Raw genomic sequence first — 23,588 nt, forward strand, 5'->3', positions numbered from 1 at the left:
GTCTATGGCTTGGGTGGGTGTCTATGGCTTGGCTTGGGTGGGTGTCTATGGCTTGGGTGAGTGGGTGTCTATGGCTTGGGTGGGTGTCTATGGCTTGGCTTGGGTGGGTGTCTATGGCTTGGCTTGGGTGGGTGTCTATGGCTTGGCTTGGGTGGGTGTCTATGGCTTGGCTTGGGTGGGTGTCTATGGCTTGGGTGGGTGTCTATGGCTTGGCTTGGGGTCTATGGCTTGGCTTGGGTGGGTGTCTATGGCTTGGCTTGGGTGGGTGTCTATGGCTTGGCTTGGGTGGGTGTCTATGGCTTGGCTTGGGTGGTTGTCTATGGCTTGGCTTGGGTGGGTGTCTATGGCTTGGCTTGGGTGGGTGTCTATGGCTTGGCTTGGGTGGGTGTCTATGGCTTGGGTGAGTGGGTGTCTATGGCTTGGCTTGGGTGGGTGTCTATGGCTTGGGTGGGTGTCTATGGCTTGGGTGGGTGTCTATGGCATGGCTTCGGTGTCTATGGCTTGGCTTGGGACAGAGAGAGAGAGAGAGAGACAGACAGAGAGACAGAGAGAGGGAGAGAGACAGAGACAGAGACAGAGAGAGAGAGAGAGAGAGAGAGAGAGAGAGAGAGAGAGAGAGAGAGAGAGAGAGACACAGAGAGAGAGACAGAGACAGAGAGAGAGACAGAGAGACAGAGAGAGAGAGAGACAGACAGAGAGACAGAGAGAGAGAGACAGAGAGAGAGAGACAGAGAGAGAGAGACAGAGAGACAGACAGACAGAGAGACAGAGAGAGGGAGAGTGACAGACACAGAGACAGAGAGACAGAGAGAGAGAGACAGAGAGACAGAGAGAGAGAGAGAGAGAGAGAGACAGAGAGACAGACAGACAGAGAGACAGAGAGACAGAGAGAGAGAGAGAGAGAGAGACAGACAGAGAGAGGGAGAGTGACAGAGACAGAGACAGAGAGAGACAGAGAGAGACAGAGAGAGAGAGAGACAGAGACAGAGACAGACAGAGAGACAGAGAGAGAGAGAGAGAGAGAGAGAGAGAGAGAGAGAGAGAGAGAGAGAGAGAGAGAGAGAGAGACAGAGAGAGAGAGACAGAGACAGAGAGAGACAGAGACAGAGAGAGACAGAGAGAGAGACACAGACACAGAGAGACACAGAGAGACAGAGAGGTGACGGACCGTGAGCCACACGTAGCCTATCACTGATACCCAAACTGACCCAGATATGATATCAAAAGGACGAGCGTCAGTATGTGATCTAAGATCAGTTTGAGAGTGAACAAGAGGGACGAGCGTCAGTATGTGATCTAAGATCAGTTTGAGAGGGACGAGCGTCAGTATGTGATCTAAGATCAGTTTGAGAGGGACGAGCGTCAGTATGTGATCTAAGATCAGTTTGAGAGTGAACAAGAGGGACGATCGTCAGTATGTGATCTAAGATCAGTTCTAGAGGGACGAGCGTCAGTATGTGATCTAAGATCAGTTTGAGAGGGACGAGCGTCAGTATGTGATCTAAGATCAGTTTGAGAGGGACGAGCGTCAGTATGTGATCTAAGATCAGTTTGAGAGGGACGAGCGTCAGTATGTGATCTAAGATCAGTTTGAGAGGGACGAGTGTCAGTATGTGATCTAAGATCAGTTCGAGAGGGACGAGCGTCAGTATGTGATCTAAGATCAGTTTGAGAGGGACGAGCGTCAGTATGTGATCTAAGATCTGGACAAGAGGAATACCTATGTGAGAATGCTGTTCATCGACTACAGCTCGGGATTTAACACCATAGTGCCCTCCAAGCTCGTCATCAAGCTCGAGACCCTGGGTCTCGACCCCGCCCTATGCAACTGGGTACTGGACTTCCTGACGGGCCGCCCCCACATGGTGAGGGTAGGCAACAACATCTCCACCCCGCTGATCCTCAACACTGGGGCCCCACAAGGGTGCGTTCTGAGCCCTCTCCTGTACTCCCTGTTCACCCACGACTGCGTGGCCACGCACGCCTCCAACTCAATCATCAAGTTTGCGGACGACACAACAGTGGTAGGCTTGATTACCAACAACGACGAGACGGCCTACAGGGAGGAGGTGAGGGCCCTCGGAGTGTGGTGTCAGGAAAATAACCTCACACTCAACGTCAACAAAACTAAGGAGATGATTGTGGACTTCAGGAAACAGCAGAGGGGAACACCCCCTATCCACATCGATGGAACAGTAGTGGAGAGGGTAGTAAGTTTTAAGTTCCTCGGCGTACACATCACAGACAAACTGAATTGGTCCACCCACACAGACAGCATCGTGAAGAAGGCGCAGCAGCGCCTCTTCAACCTCAGGAGGCTGAAGAAATTCGGCTTATCACCAAAAGCACTCACAAACTTCTACAGATGCACAATCGAGAGCATCCTGTCGGGCTTATCACCGCCTGGTACGGCAACTGCTCCGCCCTCAACCGTAAGGCTCTCCAGAGGGTAGTGAGGTCTGCACAACGCATCACCGGGGGCAAACTACCTGCCCTCCAGGACACCTACACCACCCGATGTCACAGGAAGGCCATAAAGATCATCAAGGACAACAACCACCCGAGCCACTGCCTGTTCATCCCGCTATCTTCCAGAAGGCGAGGTCAGTACAGGTGCATCAAAGCTGGGACCGAGAGACTGAAAAACAGCTTCTATCTCAAGGCCATCAGACTGTTAAACAGCCACCACTAACATTGAGTGGCTGCTGCCAACACACTGACTCAACTCCAGCCACTTTAATAATGGGAATTGATGGGAAATGATGTAAAATATATCACTAGCCACTTTAAACAATGCTACCTAATATAATGTTCCCTACATTATTCATCTCATATGTATACGTATATACTGTACTCTATATCATCTACTGCATCTTTATGTAATACATGTATCACTAGCCACTTTAACTATGCCACTTTGTTTACATTCTCATCTCATATGTATATACTGTACTCGATACCATCTACTGTATCTTGCCTATGCCGCTCTGTACCATCACTCATTCATATATCTATGTACATATTCTTTATCCCCTTACACTTGTGTCTATAAGGTAGTAGTTTTGGAATTGTTAGCTAGATTACTTGTTGGTTATTACTGCATTGTCGGAACTAGAAGCACAAGCATTTCGCTACACTCGCACTAACATCTGCTAACCATGTGTATGTGACAAATAAAATATGATTTAGATTTGATTTGATCCGTTTGAGAGGGACGAGCGTCAGTATGTGATCTAAGATCAGTTTGAGAGTGAACAAGAGGGACGAGCGTCAGTATGTGATCTAAGATCAGTTTGAGAGGGACGAGCGTCAGTATGTGATCTAAGATCAGTTTGAGAGGGACGAGCGTCAGTATGTGATCTAAGATCAGTTTGAGAGGGAACAAGAGGGACGATCGTCAGTATGTGATCTAAGATCAGTTTGAGAGTGAACAAGAGGGACGATCGTCAGTATGTGATCTAAGATCAGTTTGAGAGGGAACAAGAGGGACGATCGTCAGTATGTGATCTAAGATCAGTTTGAGAGGGAACAAGAGGGACGATCGTCAGTATGTGATCTAAGATCAGTTTGAGAGTGAACAAGAGGGACGAGCGTCAGTATGTGATCTAAGATCAGTTTGAGAGGGACGAGCGTCAGTATGTGATCTAAGATCAGTTTGAGAGTGAACAAGAGGGACGAGCGTCAGTATGTGATCTAAGATCAGTTTGAGAATGAACAAGAGGGACGAGCGTCAGTATGTGATCTAAGATCAGTTTGAGAGGGACTAGCGTCAGTATGTGATCTAAGATCAGAACAAGAGCACTTTGATCCCAGGTGTGAAAAGAGGCCGTGCAGCATATGGCTGGGGATTTACAGAGGTTAACCTAGCCTACTGCCGGTGAGGCAGCGAGGGGACGACACATGCATTAACACGAACACCAACCGACAACGTGGGGTCGTTTTACACCCACAACCACAGACAGAACCTTAAACCAACCCAACGACACCACCCCCCCCGGACACACAGCCAACCACAGACAGAACCTTAAACCAACCCAACGACCCCCCCCGGACACACAGCCAACCACAGACAGAACCTTAAACCAACCCAACAACACCACCCCCCCCCCGACACACAGCCAACCACAGACAGAACCTTAAACCAACCCAACGACACCACCCCCCGACACACCACAACCACAGACAGAACCTTAAACCAACCCAATGACTCCACCCCGACACACAGCCAACCACAGACAGAACCTTAAACCAACCCAACGACACCACCCCCGACACACAGCCACAACCACAGACAGAACCTTAAACCAACCCAACGACACCACCCCCGACACACAGCCACAACCACAGACAGAACCTTAAACCAACCCAACGACACCACCCCCCGACACACAGCCACAACCACAGACAGAACCTTAAACCAACCCAACGACACCACCCCCGACACACAGCCAACCACAGACAGAACCTTAAACCAACCCAACGACACCACCCCCGACACACAGCCACAACCACAGACAGAACCTTAAACCAACCCAACGACACCACCCCCGACACACAGCCACAACCACAGACAGAACCTTAAACCAACCCAATGACACCCCCCGACACACAGCCAACCACAGACAGAACCTTAAACCAACCCAACGACACCACCCCCGACACACAGCCAAACCACAGACAGAACCTTAAACCAACCCAACGACACACAGCCAACCACAGACAGAACCTTAAACCAACCCAGCCAAACCACAGACAGAACCTTAAACCAACCCATCGACACCACTCCCCCAATGTTCCTCGCTTTGTGAACAAGGGGAAACCCAACCAACAATCTATTCTACATATTCTGATATGGGGACAAGGTTCTTATTAGGACAAACACACTCTCCGGGATACACTTCCACACTCCACCCCCAGGGGGCAGCAGAAACCTTGTCCTGGTGCTGCCGATTAGGGTGACGGTCAGTCAGCGTCCCAGCTGGCAGAGCTGTGAGGCTGCTGGTTGGTTTGGTGGCCATGAGGCCTTTAGTTTGGTTTTCAATCTTTAGTTTAGGCATGTCTGTGTGGCTTCCTTTTTGTACATATTCTTGTTTCCTCATCGTCTGAACACATCATAAACCGCTTGTACTGGCCAATCAGGAGGTCAAGACAGAGCTGGCCCTGAACTCAGTAAGTTGCTGTCTCCTGGGCACATCCCACACCGTCTTCAAATGCCGATTTCCTACATAAATGCACACATTCATTTAGTTTACAGACCATGTAGCTTGGACTAGGACCCCTAGACAGTCAGGTTACAGACCACGTAGCTAGGACTAGGACCCCTAGACATAATGAGTCAGGTTCCAGACCATGTAGCTAGGACTAGGACCCCTAGACAGTCAGGTTACAGACCATGTAGCTTGGACTAGGACCCCTAGACAGTCAGGTTACAGACCATGTAGCTAGGACTAGGACCCCTAGACAGTCAGGTTACAGACCATGTAGCTTGGACTAGGACCCCTAGACAGTCAGGTTACAGACCATGTAGCTTGGACTAGGACCCCTAGACATTCAGGTTACAGACCACGTAGCTAGGACTAGGACCCCTAGACATAATGAGTCAGGTTACAGACCACGTAGCTAGGACTAGGACCCCTAGACAGTCAGGTTACAGACCACGTAGCTAGGACTAGGACCCCTAGACAGTCAGGTTACAGACCATGTAGCTAGGACCCCTAGACATAATGAGTCAGGTTACAGACCATGTAGCTAGGACTAGGACCCCTAGACAGTCAGGTTACAGACCATGTAGCTAGGACTAGGACCCCTAGACAGTCAGGTTACAGACCATGTAGCTAGGACTAGGACCCCTAGACAGTCAGGTTACAGACCACGTAGCTAGGACTAGGACCCCTAGACAGTCAGTTTACAGACCATGTAGCTAGGACTAGGACCCCTAGACAGTCAGGTTACAGACCATGTAGCTAGGACTAGGACCCCTAGACAGTCAGGTTACAGACCATGTAGCTAGGACCCCTAGACATAATGAGTCAGGTTACAGACCATGTAGCTAGGACTAGGACCCCTAGACAGTCAGGTTACAGATCATGTAGCTAGGACTAGGACCCCTAGACATAACGAGTCAGGTTCCAGACCATGTAGCAATGACTAGGACCCCTAGACAGTCAGGTTACAGACCATGTAGCTAGGACCCCTAGACAGTCAGGTTACAGACCATGTAGCTTGGACTAGGACCCCTAGACAGTCAGGTTACAGACCATGTAGCTTGGACTAGGACCCCTAGACAGTCAGGTTACAGACCATGTAGCTAGGACTAGGACCCCTAGACAGTCAGGTTACAGGCCATGTAGCTAGGACCCCTAGACAGTCAGGTTACAGACCATGTAGCTAGGTCTAGGACCCCTAGACAGTCAGGTTACAGACCATGTAGCTAGGACCCCTAGACAGTCAGGTTACAGACCATGTAGCTTGGACTAGGACCCCTAGACATAATGAGTCAGGTTATAGACCACGTAGCTTGGACTAGGACCCCTAGACATAACGAGTCTACTGATAGGATGGAAAGAAAGTCTGTGCTGATCTTCGATCAGGTTTCTCCGTTCAAATCTTAGCTTCACAATACTGACACATCAGCTCCCAGAGAGATATTACCACCTACAGACTTATTCTAATACCCAATACAAAATGCACTAAAAACCACAGATTTGGCAGATCCTTGTGCAGGTTACAAACACATCATTAAATATATTAAATATAACTCCATATGATTGGCCTATAGTCAACTGTTTATATTTGAATGCAGTCGTCTCGGTTTTCATTTGAAACATATTTTCACACATTCGTTGTTTGTATCAATTGCAAAGACTTTGGCTTTTTTTTTTTTTTTTTGTATTTGTAGTCAACTTTGTTCTGAAAATGATCGGCGATAACCGGTCTCAGAGACGGATAAACCATGTGATTCTCCGTTTAGTGGAGATCTGTGTATAAAGTGAAGTGGGAGGGGGGGGGGGGGGGGGAGCATTTAACGATGAACTTAGCTGTTCTACGACTGATCTGAGGCAGGGTCGTTAGATACCAAGGACTAAGGAATTCTTATAGCAGATGCTAGGTAAAAGCTAACAAGTGCAATGCTAATAACGATGGTTTTGGGGAAACCGCTCTGAGATTTAACGATGCTCCTCCTCCTAACGATGAACTTTGAACCTTGAGATGCTTCTGGGAAATCGAGCCCAGTACAGCATGTTACAAACGGGTCATTCCATTTGATTTTAGTAACTTTTTTGACCACACCCCTTTATGATTTGAATGAAACATTTCTATGCATTTTTGATGTGGTCAGAAAGTACATTTCTGGACCTGAATGCCAAAAACATCCAAACTTTTGAAAACGAAAAAACCAAATTTGGACTACTTTTCAAGGTACATGGATGTCTGGTGCTCAGTGGGTGAGGATGTTTGTACCTGTATATCAGGGTTGGGCGGTATGCAGATTTCCATATCCTGCCTGTGCCATTCCGGAGTATTACAGTATTACTGTTTACCAGAATGCTAACAAGTACTAAGGAATTCTTATAGCAGATGCTAGGTAAAAGCTAACAAGTACTAAGGAATTCTTATAGCAGATGCTAGGTAAAAGCTAACAAGTACTAAGGAATTCTCATAGCAGATGCTAGGTAAAAGCTAACAAGTACTAAGGAATTCTCATAGCAGATGCTAGGTAAAAGCTAACAAGTACTAAGGAATTCTTATAGCAGATGCTAGGTAAAAGCTAACAAGTACTAAGGAATTCTCATAGCGGATGCCAGGTAAATGCTAACAAGTACAAGTACACAACAAACTACACACTGCCCACAAGGCCTCACCTCAGACCATCCATTGCCCTTACTCACAGATAATCACACAGGCCTCACACGCTTTCACCACACAGATCTACGCTACACAGCTCCCCACTAATACACAGGCCTCACACGCTTTCACCACCCAGATCTACTCTACACAGCTCCCCACTAATACACAGGCCTCACATGCTTTCACCACACAGATCTACTCTACACAGCTCCCCACTAATACACAGGTCTACACGGCACACACTCATCACATGCTGCTGGGATCACACCATTTAAATACGAATGAGGCATGTTTTTTCACCAAGTGGAGAGAGGGAGGGGCTTGGGTGTAGAGTACATACACAGACAGGCTCATTGGCCTATTGGCCCCAGGATGCAAGGCAGCCGTAGTCACACTGCAGAGGCGCTAGCCGAGCCCAGAGGGCTTTGCCTTCAAAAACACTGAGCTGAGGAGGGGGATGAGGGAAGCATGCATGGCCTAGCATGTTGTAAATTGTCTATGCTCTGATAATTACAGATGTTACCTGGAACAAAATGTCTCTTAATCTGACGATTGAATCGTTGGGATCCAAAGGAGGAGAATTAATATAAATCTGATAATTGACTCATTGGGATTCAAGGGAGGAGAATGAATTGCATGAGCTACGTTTCTCTTTGATTTTCGCAGGTGGAAGGAAAACACATTGATTACAAGAACACACAAATGTTGCTAACTTTCATAGTATCGATTTGTTTGAATCTGGACTCCTCTCAAACGCACACAAACATACACCGACACAGTCAGCAACAAGTTGGAATTGAGGAACCTGCATTGGATCACCAATAGATGTAACTAGCAGATGGTAACAGGCTAATGCGATGCTCCGTTAGCAGTTACAGGTTCGCTACTGGTTGGTATAGCAACAGAGAATTACCAACCAACCTAAATACATTCTCAATTCCCGACTTGGAACTCAGCCCTCTGTCTAAAGTACAGTGTGTGTGAGTCCTTGGCAATGTAGCCTTCAGCATGGTCCTTCTAAAATGGTCCATAAAACCCATTGGTACCGGGGTCTGACAACATGGATGGACAAGTACTGAGGGTAATTGAGGATGATATTGCCACTCCTAATTTGCCATATCTTCAATCTAAGCCTACTAGAAAGTGTGTTCCCTCAGACCTGGAGGGAAACAAAAGCTATTCCCCTACCTAAGGATAATAAAGCCTGTTACAGACCCTTTGGAAACTTTTGGAGAAGAAAATTGCGTTCGACCAGATACAATGCTATTTTTACAGTAAAAACAAATAATAATAACAGACTTTCAGCATGCTTATAGGAAAGGACATTCAACAAGCACAGCACTTACACAAATCACTGATTGGCTGAGAGAAATTGATGATAAAATGATTGTGGGGGCTGTTTTGTCAGATTTCAGTGCAGCTTTTGACATTATCGATCATAGTCTGCTGCTGGAAAAACGTATGTGTTATGGCTTTACACCCCCTGCTGGCTTTACACCCCCTGCTATAATGTGGATAAAGAGTTACCTGTCTAACAGAACACAGAGGGTGTATTGGCTTTACACCCCCTGCTATAATGTGGATAAAGAGTTACCTGTCTAACAGAACACAGAGGGTGTTATGGCTTTACACCCCCTGCTATAATGTGGATAAAGAGTTACCTGTCTAACAGAACACAGAGGGTGTTATGGCTTTACACCCCCTGCTATAATGTGGATAAAGAGTTACCTGTCTAACAGAACACAGAGGGCGTTATGGCTTTACACCCCCTGCTATAATGTGGACAGAGAGTTACCTGTCTAACAGAACACAGAGGGCGTTATGGCTTTACACCCCCTGCTATAATGTGGACAGAGAGTTACCTGTCTAACAGAACACAGAGGGTGTTATGGCTTTACACCCCCTGCTATACTATGGATAAAGAGTTACCTGTCTAACAGAACACAGAGGGTGTTATGGTTTTACACCCCCTGCTATAATGTAGATAAAGAGTTACCTGTCTAACAGAACACAGAGGGTGTTATGGCTTTACACCCCCTGCTATAATGTAGATAAAGAGTTACCTGTCTAACAGAACACAGAGGGTGTTATGGCTTTACACCCCCTGCTATAATGTAGATAAAGAGTTACCTGTCTAACAGAACACAGAATGTGTCATGGCTTTACACCCCCTGCTATAATGTGGATAAAGAGTTACCTGTCTAACAGAACACAGAATGTGTTATGGCTTTACATCCCCTGCTATAATGTGGACAGAGAGTTACCTGTCTAACAGAACACAGAAGGTGTTATGGCTTTACACCCCCTGCTATAATGTGGACAGAGAGTTACCTGTCTAACAGAACACAGAAGGTGTTATGGCTTTACACCCCCTGCTATAATGTGGACAGAGAGTTACCTGTCTAACAGAACACAGAGGGCGTTATGGCTTTACACCCCCTGCTATAATGTGGACAGAGAGTTACCTGTCTAACAGAACACAGAGGGTGTTATGGCTTTACACCCCCTGCTATAATGTGGACAGAGAGTTACCTGTCTAACAGAACACAGAGGGCGTTATGGCTTTACACCCCCTGCTATAATGTGGACAGAGAGTTACCTGTCTAAGAGAACACAGAGGGTGTTATGGCTTTACACCCCCTGCTATAATGTGGACAGAGAGTTACCTGTCTAAGAGAACACAGAGGGCGTTATGGCTTTACATCCCCTGCTATAATGTGGACAGAGAGTTACCTGTCTAAGAGAACACAGAGGGCGTTATGGCTTTACACCCCCTGCTATAATGTGGACAGAGAGTTACCTGTCTAACAGAACACAGAAGGTGTTATGGCTTTACACCCCCTGCTATAATGTGGACAGAGAGTTACCTGTCTAACAGAACACAGAAGGTGTTATGGCTTTACACCCCCTGCTATAATGTGGACAGAGAGTTACCTGTCTAACAGAACAGAGAGGGTGTTATGGCTTTACACCCCCTGCTATAATGTGGACAGAGAGTTACCTGTCTAACAGAACACAGAGGGCGTTATGGCTTTACACCCCCTGCTATAAAGTGGACAGAGAGTTACCTGTCTAACAGAACACAGAGGGTGTTATGGCTTTACACCCCCTGCTATAATGTGGACAGAGAGTTACCTGTGTAAGAGAACACAGAGGGCGTTATGGCTTTACATCCCCTGCTATAATGTGGACAGAGAGTTACCTGTCTAAGAGAACACAGAGGGCGTTATGGCTTTACACCCCCTGCTATAATGTAGATAAAGAGTTACCTGTCTAACAGAACACAGAGGGTGTTATGGCTTTACACCCCCTGCTATAATGTGGACAGAGAGTTACCTGTCTAAGAGAACACAGAGGGTGTTATGGCTTTACACCCCCTGCTATAATGTGGACAGAGAGTTACCTGTCTAAGAGAACACAGAGGGTGTTCGTGTTCTTTAATGGAAGCCTCTCCAACATAATCCAGGAAGAATCAGGAATTCCCCAGGGCAGCTGTCTAGGCCCCTTACTGTTTTCAATCTTTACTAATGACAAGCCACTGGCTTTGAATAAAGTGTATCTATGTATGCGGATGACTCAACACTATACACGTCAGCTACTACAGCGACTGAAATGACTGCAACACTTAACAAAGAGATGCAGTTAGTTTCAGAGTGGGTGGCAAGGAATAAATTAGTGCTAAATCATTTAAAAACTAAAAGCATTGTATTTGGAACAAATGATTCACTAAACCCTGAACCGAAACTAAATATTGTAATAAATAAAGTGGTAAGTGAGCATGTTGAGGAAACTAAACTGCGTGGAGTAACCCTGGATTGTAAACTGTCATGGTCAAAACATATTGATACAACAGTAGCTAAAATGGGGAGAAGTTTGTCCATAATAAAGCACTACTCTGCCTTCTCGGCCTTCTTAACAGCACTATCGACAAGGCAGGTCCTACAGGCCCTAGTTTCTACCTTCTTAACAGCACTATCAATAAGGCAGGTCCTACAGGCCCTAGTTTCTACCTTCTTAACAGCACTATCAACAAGGCAGGTCCTACAGGCCCTAGTTTCTACCTTCTTAACAACACTATCATCAAGGCAGGTCCTACAGGCCCTAGTTTCTACCTTCTTAACAACACTATCAACAAGGTAGGTCCTACAGGCCCTAGTTTCTACCTTCTTAACAACACTATCAACAAGGTAGGTCCTACAGGCCCTAGTTTCTACCTTCTTAACAACACTATCAACAAGGTAGGTCCTACAGGCCCTAGTTTCTACCTTCTTAACAGCACTATCAACAAGGCAGGTCCTACAGGCCCTAGTTTCTACCTTCTTAACAACACTATCAACAAGGTAGGTCCTACAGGCCCTAGTTTCTACCTTCTTAACAGCACTATCAACAAGGTAGGTCCTACAGGCCCTAGTTTCTACCTTCTAAACAACACTATCAACAAGGCAGGTCCTACAGGCCCTAGTTTCTACCTTCTTATCAACACTATCAACAAGGCAGGTCCTACAGGCCCTGGTTTCTACCTTCTTAACAACACTATCAACAAGGCAGGTCCTACAGGCCCTGGTTTCTACCTTCTTAACAACACTATCAACAAGGCAGGTCCTACAGGCCCTAGTTTCTACCTTCTTAACAGCACTATCAACAAGGCAGGTCCTACAGGCTCTAGTTTCTACCTTCTTAACAGCACTATCAACAAGGCAGGTCCTACAGGCCCTAGTTTCTACCTTCTTAACAACACTATCAACAAGGCAGGTCCTACAGGTCCTAGTTTCTACCTTCTAGACAGCACTGTCAACAAGGCAGGTCCTACAGGCCCTAGTTTCTACCTTCTTAACAACACTATCAACAAGGCAGGTCCTACAGGCCCTAGTTTCTACCTTCTTAACAACACTATCAACAAAGCAGGTCCTACAGGCCCTGGTTTCTACCTTCTTAACAACACTATCAACAAGGCAGGTCCTACAGGCTCTAGATTCTACCTTCTTAACAGCACTATCAACAAGGCAGGTCCTACAGGCCATAGTTTCTACCTTCTTAACAACACTATCAACAAGGCAGGTCCTACAGGCCCTAGTTTCTACCTTCTTAACAACACTATCAACAAGGCAGGTCCTACAGGTCCTAGTTTCTACCTTCTTCTAGACAGCACTGTCAACAAGGCAGGTCCTACAGGCCCTGGTTTCTACCTTCTTAACAACACTATCAACAAGGCAGGTCCTACAGGCCCTAGTTTCTACCTTCTTAACAGCACTATCAACAAGGCAGGTCCTACAGGCCCTAGTTTCTACCTTCTTAACAACACTATCAACAAAGCAGGTCCTACAGGCCCTGGTTTCTACCTTCTTAACAACACTATCAACAAGGCAGGTCCTACAGGCTCTAGATTCTACCTTCTTAACAGCACTATCAACAAGGCAGGTCCTACAGGCCATAGTTTCTACCTTCTTAACAACACTATCAACAAGGCAGGTCCTACAGGCCCTAGTTTCTACCTTCTTAACAACACTATCAACAAGGCAGGTCCTACAGGTCCTAGTTTCTACCTTCTAGACAGCACTGTCAACAAGGCAGGTCCTACAGGCCCTAGTTTCTACCTTCTTAACAACACTATCAACAAGGCAGGTCCTACAGGCCCTAGTTTCTACCTTCTTAACAGCACTATCAACAAGGCAGGTCCTACAGGCCCTAGTTTCTACCTTCTTAACAACACTATCAACAAGGCAGGTCCTACAGGCCCTAGTTTCTACCTTCTTAACAACACTATCAACAAGGCAGGTCCTACAGGCCCTAGTTTCTACCTTCTTAACAACACTATCAACAAGGCAGGTCCTACAGGCCCTAGTTTCTACCTTCTTAACAACACTATCAACAAGGCAGGTCCTACAGGCCCTAGTTTCTACCTTCTTAACAACACTATCAACAAGGCAGGTCCTACAGGCCCTAGTTTCTACCTTCTTAACAACACTATCAACAAGGCAGGTCCTACAGGCCCTAGTGTTGTCTCACCTGGACTACTGTTCAGTCGTGTGGTCAGGTGCCTCAAAGAGAGACTTAGGAAAACTACAATTGATTCAGAACAGAGCAGCACGGCTGGTTCAGAACAGGGCAGCACGGCTGGTTCAGAACAGGGCAGCACGGCTGGTTCAGAACAGGGCAGCACGGCTGGTTCAGAACAGGGCAGCACGGCTGGTTCAGAACAGGGCAGCACGGCTGGCCCTTGGATGTACACAGTGAGCTAATATTAACAATATGCATGTCAACCTCTCATGGCTCAAAGTGGAAAAGAGATTGACTTCATCACTACTTATATTTATGAGAGGTATTGACATGTTGAATGCACTGAGCTGTATGTTTTACTGGCACACAGCTCAGACACGCATGCATACCCCACAAGACATGTCCCCAAAGGTCTCTTCACAGTCCAGAACAGACTATGGGATGCACAAAGTACTACATAGAGCCAAGACTACATGGAACTCTATTCCACAGTACTACATAGAGCCATGACTACATGGAACTCTATTCCACAGTACTACATAGAGCCATGACTACATGGAACTCTATTCCACAGTACTACATAGAGCCATGACTACATGGAACTCTATTCCACAGTACTACATAGAGCCATGACTACATGGAACTCTATTCCACAGTACTACATAGATCCATGACTACATGGAACTCTATTCCACAGTACTACATAGATCCATGACTACATGGAACTCTATTCCACAGTACTACATAGATCCAAGACTACATGGAACTCTATTCCACAGTACTACATAGAGCCAAGACTACATGGAACTCTATTCCACAGTACTACATAGAGCCATGACTACATGGAACTCTATTCCACAGTACTACATAGAGCCATGACTACATGGAACTCTATTCCACAGTACTACATAGAGCCATGACTACATGGAACTCTATTCCACAGTACTACATAGAGCCATGACTACATGGAACTCTATTCCACAGTACTACATAGAGCCATGACTACATGGAACTCTATTCCACAGTACTACATAGAGCCATGACTACATGGAACTCTATTCCACAGTACTACATAGAGCCATGACTACATGGAACTCTATTCCACAGTACTACATAGAGTCATGACTACATGGAACTCTATTCCACAGTACTACATAGAGCCATGACTACATGGAACTCTATTCTACAGTACTACATAGAGCCATGACTACATGGAACTCTATTCCACAGTACTACATAGAGCCATGACTACATGGAACTCTATTCCACAGTACCACATAGAGCCATGACTACATGGAACTCTATTCCACAGTACTACATAGAGCCATGACTACATGGAACTCTATTCCACAGTACTACATAGAGCCATGACTACATGGAACTCTATTCCACAGTACCACATAGAGCCATGACTACATGGAACTCTATTCCACAGTACTACATAGAGCCATGACTACATGGAACTCTATTCCACAGTACTACATAGAGCCATGACTACATGGAACTCTATTCCACAGTACTACATAGAGCCATGACTACATGGAACTCTATTCCACAGTACTACATAGAGCCATGACTACATGGAACTCTATTCCACAGTACCACATAGAGCCATGACTACATGGAACTCTATTCCACAGTACTACATAGAGCCATGACTACATGGAACTCTATTCCACAGTACCACATAGAGCCATGACTACATGGAACTCTATTCCACATCAGGTAACTGATGCAGCAGTAGAATCAGATTTTTTTCTAAACAGATAAAAAATACACCTTATGGACTGTGAAGAGACACACACATAGTCACAGAGACATGAAAATAAACGCACAATGACATATGAACTATACACACACGCACACATGGATTTTGTGTTGTCGATATGTGGTAGTGGTGAAGTAGGGGCCTGAGGGCACACACTTAATATGTTGTGAATATATTATGTTGTTGTTGTTTTTTTTTAAATGCAAAACTGCCTTAATTTTGCTGGACTCCGGGAATGGGGATCCATAATACACACAAATACAAGTGATTAGACAGGTACTGTTTGGTGTATCACAGAATTTAACTAACCTTAACTTGTCCACAGTTCCTCAATTCTCGACCTGGAAGAGAACCAGTGTTTTCTAAACGTCCGTATCTAGTTGCAGGGGGTTTGTCTGAATCTAGAAAACTCTAAGTTATTAAATACAATACAATTGTTTGGCTCCATGAAGTAATACAACAATGTGTACGCAGTCCTCGTGTCTATTTCAAATCTTCCCTCATTCTTCGAGAAAGGTTGAGCGGCATCATGACATGCGGCACTTGGGACACCCACCATTCTCAATCAACGAGAAAATATGTCAAAATACACAAGATAGCGGCGTACACATTGTTGTATTCATGGAGCAAAACATGTATTTAAATTTAATAATGGCGCATTTTCTAGATTCAAAACAAACCCCTGCAACTAGACACAGACGTTTAGAAAACACTGGTTGTCTCCCAAGTCGGAAATTGTGGAAGTATGGACAAGATAAAGTTGGTTAAAATCTCTAATACATCAGACAGTACCTATCAGACAGTACCCATCAGACAGTACCCATCAGACAGTACCCATCAGACAGTACCCATCAGTACCCATCAGACAGTACCCATCAGACAGTACCCATCAGACAGTACCCAGTACCCATCAGACAGTACCCATCAGACAGTACCCATCAGACAGTACCCATCAGACAGTACCCATCAGACAGTACCCATCAGACAGTACCCATCAGACAGCTGGAACAGAGTAATGGTCTGACTAGATGATAGTTTTAATAGCATCAATGGATGAGTTACTGTGGAAGGTGAAGGCCTACAGCACTGTCATTGAGCTTTGAATAGTTGAATGTCTAGACACCAGTGGTTCCAAAAGACCATGGCTTCCACAGACCAGTTGAGAAGAACCAATGCTGGAAGGCTACATTGCCAAGGAATTACTCACAGATCCTGTACTTCAAACAGAGGGCTGTGTTCCAATAGTTCAGCCTAGATTGCAAACAAGATCACTGCATTTCCAATCAGTCAGTCACATGATAAGACATGGTCAAGAATCTCCAAGTGACCCAAATAAAGATGAGACATAACTACTGAGTTTTCGTGAATAAAAACCCCACTCTACAGTCTAAACAGTTAGATATGAACTTGTGGCCTCTATACCAAAAAAAAAGTAACATCTGGGGGTTATTGATACAATGTTCACACTGCTGGCATTAGCAACATTGTGGCAACCAACGTAAGTATGTGACCAAACTCAAGGTATCGATAACTTGTAAGCTTTCGCCTACAATTATTTTTTATTTTTTTCCATTTGGAAACGAGTTGTGATAGCTAAATCAGACCAGCTATTATAACTTGTGAACTTATCAAGCAAAGTAAGTAACATTATTGTTGTTTAACATCACGCTCGATCATTACCTGTAGTAATAGACATCACTCTTGCCAGCACTGAGCCCTGACTTCCGGATCACTTCTTCTTTCTTCCAGCCCGGTGGCAGAGAGGGACAATCCATCCTCTTCTTCTCCATAACCATTTAGTGTACAATTAGGAATCACATCAATCGCTGTAATCAACTCAGTCAAAGAAATACGTTACAACGTGTTTAATAAATACACCTGACTTGGCGATCTAAAAGTGAAGCTCTAACTAAAGCCGTATGAACTAACCACTAAACCGGAGCGGAAAACGTTTATTTCCGCTATTGTATCCTGTCTAGTGGATAGATATATATATATATATATATATTGAATCCTTGGTTGTTGTTGTTGACAGGTTTCCTAATTCGATCTTCAACTATCCCAAAATGCGAGTGACCCGCCAGTAGTTGCAGATCTCCTCTGGCCAAAGGCGGCGGCGGTGGCAGTGACGTTCAGATATTTCAGCACTTCCCACACAGTGACCCGGCGCTTGGCAACCGTTCTCAGAGCAACGCCCCGCCTCCACGGAACACTCCCGTCACTTCTCGGTTACACCCCCCCCCCCCCCCCCACACCCCTCCCCTAAGGCGGTAACTAGGGGGTGGTTTTGACGAGATGTTATACTGCTTTTGTCAGGTTTTTAGGAGAATTTGCGTAGTAGGTTATGGAGAATTTACGTAGTAGGTTAGGAGAATTAGGTTTAAGGTTAGGAAAAGGGTTAGGGATAGCTAAAAAAAAAAGGCTCAACAAAATCTCATTTTTTGACGTTAACTTTACAAAAGCTGAAGCCCTTATAGCCATGGCTGTGATGTAACAATTACATAGAAAATACCATTCGTTCCTAAAATACGAACAATGTAATAAAACGGTATTTAATTCGAATGTTATGGGCTTGTATTATCATTGGCTTTCCTCATCAAGGCCCTAAAGACGTAGTTCGGTCGTCACTACTTACCACAGCCGCAAAGTCAGAAGGCCCGCTTTTTCCACCAATCAGATAAGAGAATGTGATGACGCAGAGCCGATCGGCTTGCATGGGGGCAGACAGACGGAAAGACATTGTGTGATTCATCGATGATTTGCTTATTTATTAGCTATAATAAAAACCAACCGATCGAAATCCAAAGTGATAATCGGATGTGTTATTCAAACTACTGCAATATCTGCATTGTTTTTAAAGTGCCATGTAGACAAACAAATGGAAAAAAATGGACACATCTTGATTTTAGATTTTTTTTGTTGATATTCAAAATCCACAAATAGGACTTAGTTTCACAGAAATTAATCTTTTTGAAATTAGCAGATTTTCAACCATGTTACTTTATTTGGCTCCTAGGCACTTGCTATAATTATTTATTTCACTTAAACAGATGAGGCTGGTAGGAGGAGCTATAGGAGGATGGCAGATTGTAGTGGCTGGAATCACATCAATAGAACAGTATCCATTGATTCCATTCAAGCCGATACATTGAGCCTGTCCTCCTGTAGCTTCTCCCACCAGCCTCCACTGAACTGTTCCTAGCCTTGCAATCTACCTTCTTGGTATTTTGACCCAGTTTCCGTCTCTACAAAGACATGATCTTCAGGCTAATAATATTAATTGGTTGGACTTACAGGGCACTTTTCAAGACACCCAAAGCTCTTTACAGTGTAAAGGGTAACTCACCACCCTAACCCCACTCTATACAGGGGTAACTCACCACCCTAACCCCTCTCTATACAGGGGTAACTCACCACCCTAAACCCACTCTATACAGGGGTAACTCACCACCCTAACCCCACTTTATACAGGGGTAACTCACCACCCTAAACCCACTCTATACAGGGTAACTCACCACCACCCTAACCCCTCTCTATACAGGGGTAACTCACCACCCTAACCCCTCTCTATACAGGGGTAACTCACCACCCCACTCTATACAGGGGTAACTCACCACCCCACTCTATACAGGGGTAACTCACCACCCCTCTCTATACAGGGGTAACTCACCACCCCTCTCTATACAGGGGTAACTCACAGGGTAACTCACCCCCATCTCTATACAGGGGTAACTCACCACCCTAACCCTCTCTATACAGGGGTAACTCACCACCCTAACCTACTCTATACAGGGTAACTCACCACCCCCTCTCTATACAGGGGTAACTCACCACCCCCTACTCTATACAGGGTAACTCACCACCCCTCTCTATACAGGGTAACTCACCACCCTAACCCCTCTATACAGGGGTAACTCACCACCCTAACCCCACTCTATACAGGGGTAACTCACCACCCTAACCCCTCTCTATACAGGGGTAACTCACCACCCTAACCCCACTCTATACAGGGGTAACTCACCACCCTAACCCCTCTCTATACAGGGTAACTCACCACCCTAACCCCACTCTATACAGGGGTAACTCACCACCCTAACCCCACTCTATACAGGGGTAACTCACCACCCTAACCCCTCTCTATACAGGGTAACTCACCACCCTAACCCCTCTCTATACAGGGTAACTCACCACCCTAACCCCACTCTATACAGGGTAACTCATCACACCACTCTATACAGGGGTAACTCTCTACAGGGGTAACTCACCACCCTAACCCCACTCTATACAGGGGTCTCACCACCCTACCCCTCTCTATACAGGGTAACTCACCACCCTAACCCCACTCTATACAGGGGTAACTCACCACCTAACCCCTCTCTATACAGGGGTAACTCACCACCCTAACCCCTCTCTAACCCCACTAACCCCTATACAGGGGTAACTCATTACACCACTCTATACAGGGTAACTCACCACCCTAACCCTCTATACAGGGGTAACTCACCACCAACCCCACTCTATACAGGGGTAACTCACCACCCTAACCCCACTCTATACAGGGGTAACTCACCACCCTAACCCCACTCTATACAGGGGCAACTCATCACACCCCTCTCTATACAGGGGTAACTCACCACCCTAACCCCACTCTATACAGGGGTAACTCACCACCCTAACCCCTCTCTATACAGGGGTAACTCACCACCCTAACCCCACTCTATACAGGGTAACTCACCACCCTAACCCCACTCTATACAGGGGTAACTCACCACCTCTCTATACAGGGGTAACTCACCACCCTAACCCCACTCTATACAGGGGTAACTCACCACCCTAACCCCACTCTATACAGGGGTAACTCACCACCCTAACCCCACTCTATACAGGGGTAACTCACCACCCTAACCCCTCTCTATAGGGGTAACTCACCACCCTTACCCCTCTCTATACAGGGGTAACTCACCACCCTAACCCCTCTCTATACAGGGGTAACTCACCACCCTAACCCCTCTCTATACAGGGTAACTCATTACACCACTCTATACAGGGGGTAACTCACCACCCTAACCCCACTCTATACAGGGGTAACTCACCACCCCACTCTATACAGGGGTAACTCACCACCCTAACCCCACTTTATACAGGGGTAACTCACCACCCTACTCTATACAGGGTAACTCATCACCACTCTATACAGGGGTAACTCCCACCCTCTCTATACAGGGTAACTCACCACCCTAACCCTCTCTATACAGGGGTAACTCACCACCCATACCCCTCTCTATGCAGGGGTAACTCACCACCCTAACCCTACTCTATACAGGGTAACTCACCACCCCTCTCTATACAGGGGTAACTCACCACACTAACCCTACTCTATACAGGGGATAACTCTCCACCCTCTCTATACAGGGGTAACTCACCAACCCCACTCTATACAGGGGTAACTCACCACCCTAACCCCACTCTATACAGGGGTAACTCACCACCCTAACCCCTCTCTATACAGGGGTAACTCACCACCCTAACCCCACTCTATACAGGGGTAACTCACCACCCTAACCCCTCTCTATACAGGGGTAACTCACCACCCTTACCCCTCTCTATACAGGGGTAACTCACCACCCTAACCCCACTCTATACAGGGGTAACTCACCACCCTAACCCCACTCTATACAGGGGTAACTCATCACACCACTCTATACAGGGGTAACTCACCACCCTAACCCCACTCTATACAGGGGTAACTCACCACCCTAACCCCTCTCTATACAGGGGTAACTCACCACCCTAACCCCACTCTATACAGGGGTAACTCACCACCCTAACCCCACTCTATACAGGGGTAACTCATCACACCACTCTATACAGGGGTAACTCACCACCCTAACCCCACTCTATACAGGGGTAACACACCACCCTAACCCCACTCTATACAGGGGTAACTCACCACCCTTACCCCTCTCTATACAGGGGTAACTCACCACCCTAACCCCTCTCTATACAGGGGTAACTCACCACCCTTACCCCTCTCTATACAGGGGTAACTCACCACCCTAACCCCTCTCTATACAGGGGTAACTCACCACCCTAACCCCTCTCTATACAGGGGTAACTCATTACACCACTCTGTACAGGGGTAACTCACCACCCTAACCCCACTCTATACAGGGGTAACTCACCACCCCACTCTATACAGGGGTAACTCACCACCCTAACCCCACTTTATACAGGGGTAACTCACCACCCCCACTCTACAGGGTAACTAACACCCACTCTATACAGGGTAACTCACCACCCTTACCCCTCTCTATACAGGGGTAACTCACCACCCTAACCCCTCTCTATACAGGGTAACTCACCACCCATACCCCTCTCTATACAGGGGTAACTCACCACCTAACCCTACTCTATACAGGGGTAACTCACCACCCTAACCCCACTCTATACAGGGGTAACTCACCACCCTACAGGATAACCACCACCCCTCTCTATACAGGGGTAACTCACCGCCTAACCCCACTCTATACAGGGTAACTCACCACCCTAACCCCACTCTATACAGGGTAACTCACCACCCTAACCCCTCTCTATACAGGGGTAACTCACCACCCTAACCCCACTCTATACAGGGGTAACTCACCACCCTAACCCCTCTCTATACAGGGGTAACTCACCACCCTAACCCCTCTCTATACAGGGGTAACTCACCACCCTAACCCCACTCTATACAGGGGTAACTCACCACCCTAACCCCTCTCTATACAGGGGTAACTCACCACCCCCTCTCTTACCTCACCACCCTAACCCCCACTCTATACAGGGGTAACTCACCACCCTAACCCCACTCTATACAGGGGTAACTCATCACACCACTCTATACAGGGGTAACTCACCACCCTAACCCCACTCTATACAGGGGTAACTCACCACCCTAACCCCTCTCTATACAGGGGTAACTCACCACCCTAACCCCACTCTATACAGGGTAACTCACCACCCTAACCCCACTCTATCTCATCACACCACTACAGGGGTAACTCACCACCCTAACCCCCACTCTATACAGGGGTAACTCACCACCCTAACCCCACTCTATACAGGGGTAACTCACCACCCTTACCCTCTATACAGGGTAACTCACCACCCTAACCCCTCTCTATACAGGGGTAACTCACCACCCTTACCCTCTATACAGGGGTAACTCACCACCCTAACCCCTCTCTATACAGGGGTAACTCACCACCCTAACCCCTCTCTATACAGGGGTAACTCATTACCACTCTGTACAGGGGTAACTCACCACCCTAACCCCACTCTATACAGGGGTAACTCACCACCCCACTCTATACAGGGGTAACTCACCACCCTAACCCCACTCTATACAGGGGTAACTCACCACCCTAACCCCACCACTCTATACAGGGGTAACTCACCACCCCTCTATACAGGGGTAACTCATCACCCTAACCCCTCTCTATACAGGGGTAACTCACCACCCATACCCCTCTCTATACAGGGGTAACTCACCCCTACTCTATACAGGGGTAACTCACCACCCTCTATACAGGGGTAACCACTACTCTATACAGGGATAACTCACCACCCCCCTCTCTATACAGGGTAACTCACCACCCTAACCCCACTCTATACAGGGGTAACTCACCACCCTAACCCCACTCTATACAGGGGTAACTCACCACCCTAACCCCTCTCTATACAGGGGTAACTCACCACCCTAACCCCACTCTGTACAGGGGTAACTCACCACCCTAACCCCTTCTCTATACAGGGGTAACTCACCACCTAACTCCCACTCTATACAGGGTAACTCACCACCCTAACCCCACTCTATACAGGGGTAACTCACCACCCTAACCCACTCTATACAGGGTAACTCACCACCCTAACCCCACTCTATACAGGGGTAACTCACCACCCTAACCCCACTCTATACAGGGTAACTCACCACCCT

General features: G+C 46.6%; 1 protein-coding gene across 1 annotated transcript in view; it reads right to left on the minus strand.

Moving 5' to 3' along the window:
* LOC135571349 (methyl-CpG-binding domain protein 2-like) overlaps positions 1-17,777 on the minus strand; it is a 90,034-nt gene extending 72,257 nt beyond the window's left edge. The window contains exon 1 of the mRNA XM_065017125.1: positions 17,294-17,777. Within this exon, the coding sequence (XP_064873197.1) occupies positions 17,294-17,409 (116 nt within the window). The 5' untranslated portion in view covers positions 17,410-17,777. The remainder of the gene's footprint in view (positions 1-17,293) is intronic.
* Positions 17,778-23,588: the final 5,811 nt, after the last annotated feature.

This window comes from Oncorhynchus nerka, linkage group LG4 (assembly GCF_034236695.1).
Source record: "Oncorhynchus nerka isolate Pitt River linkage group LG4, Oner_Uvic_2.0, whole genome shotgun sequence".
NCBI lineage: Eukaryota > Metazoa > Chordata > Actinopteri > Salmoniformes > Salmonidae > Oncorhynchus > Oncorhynchus nerka.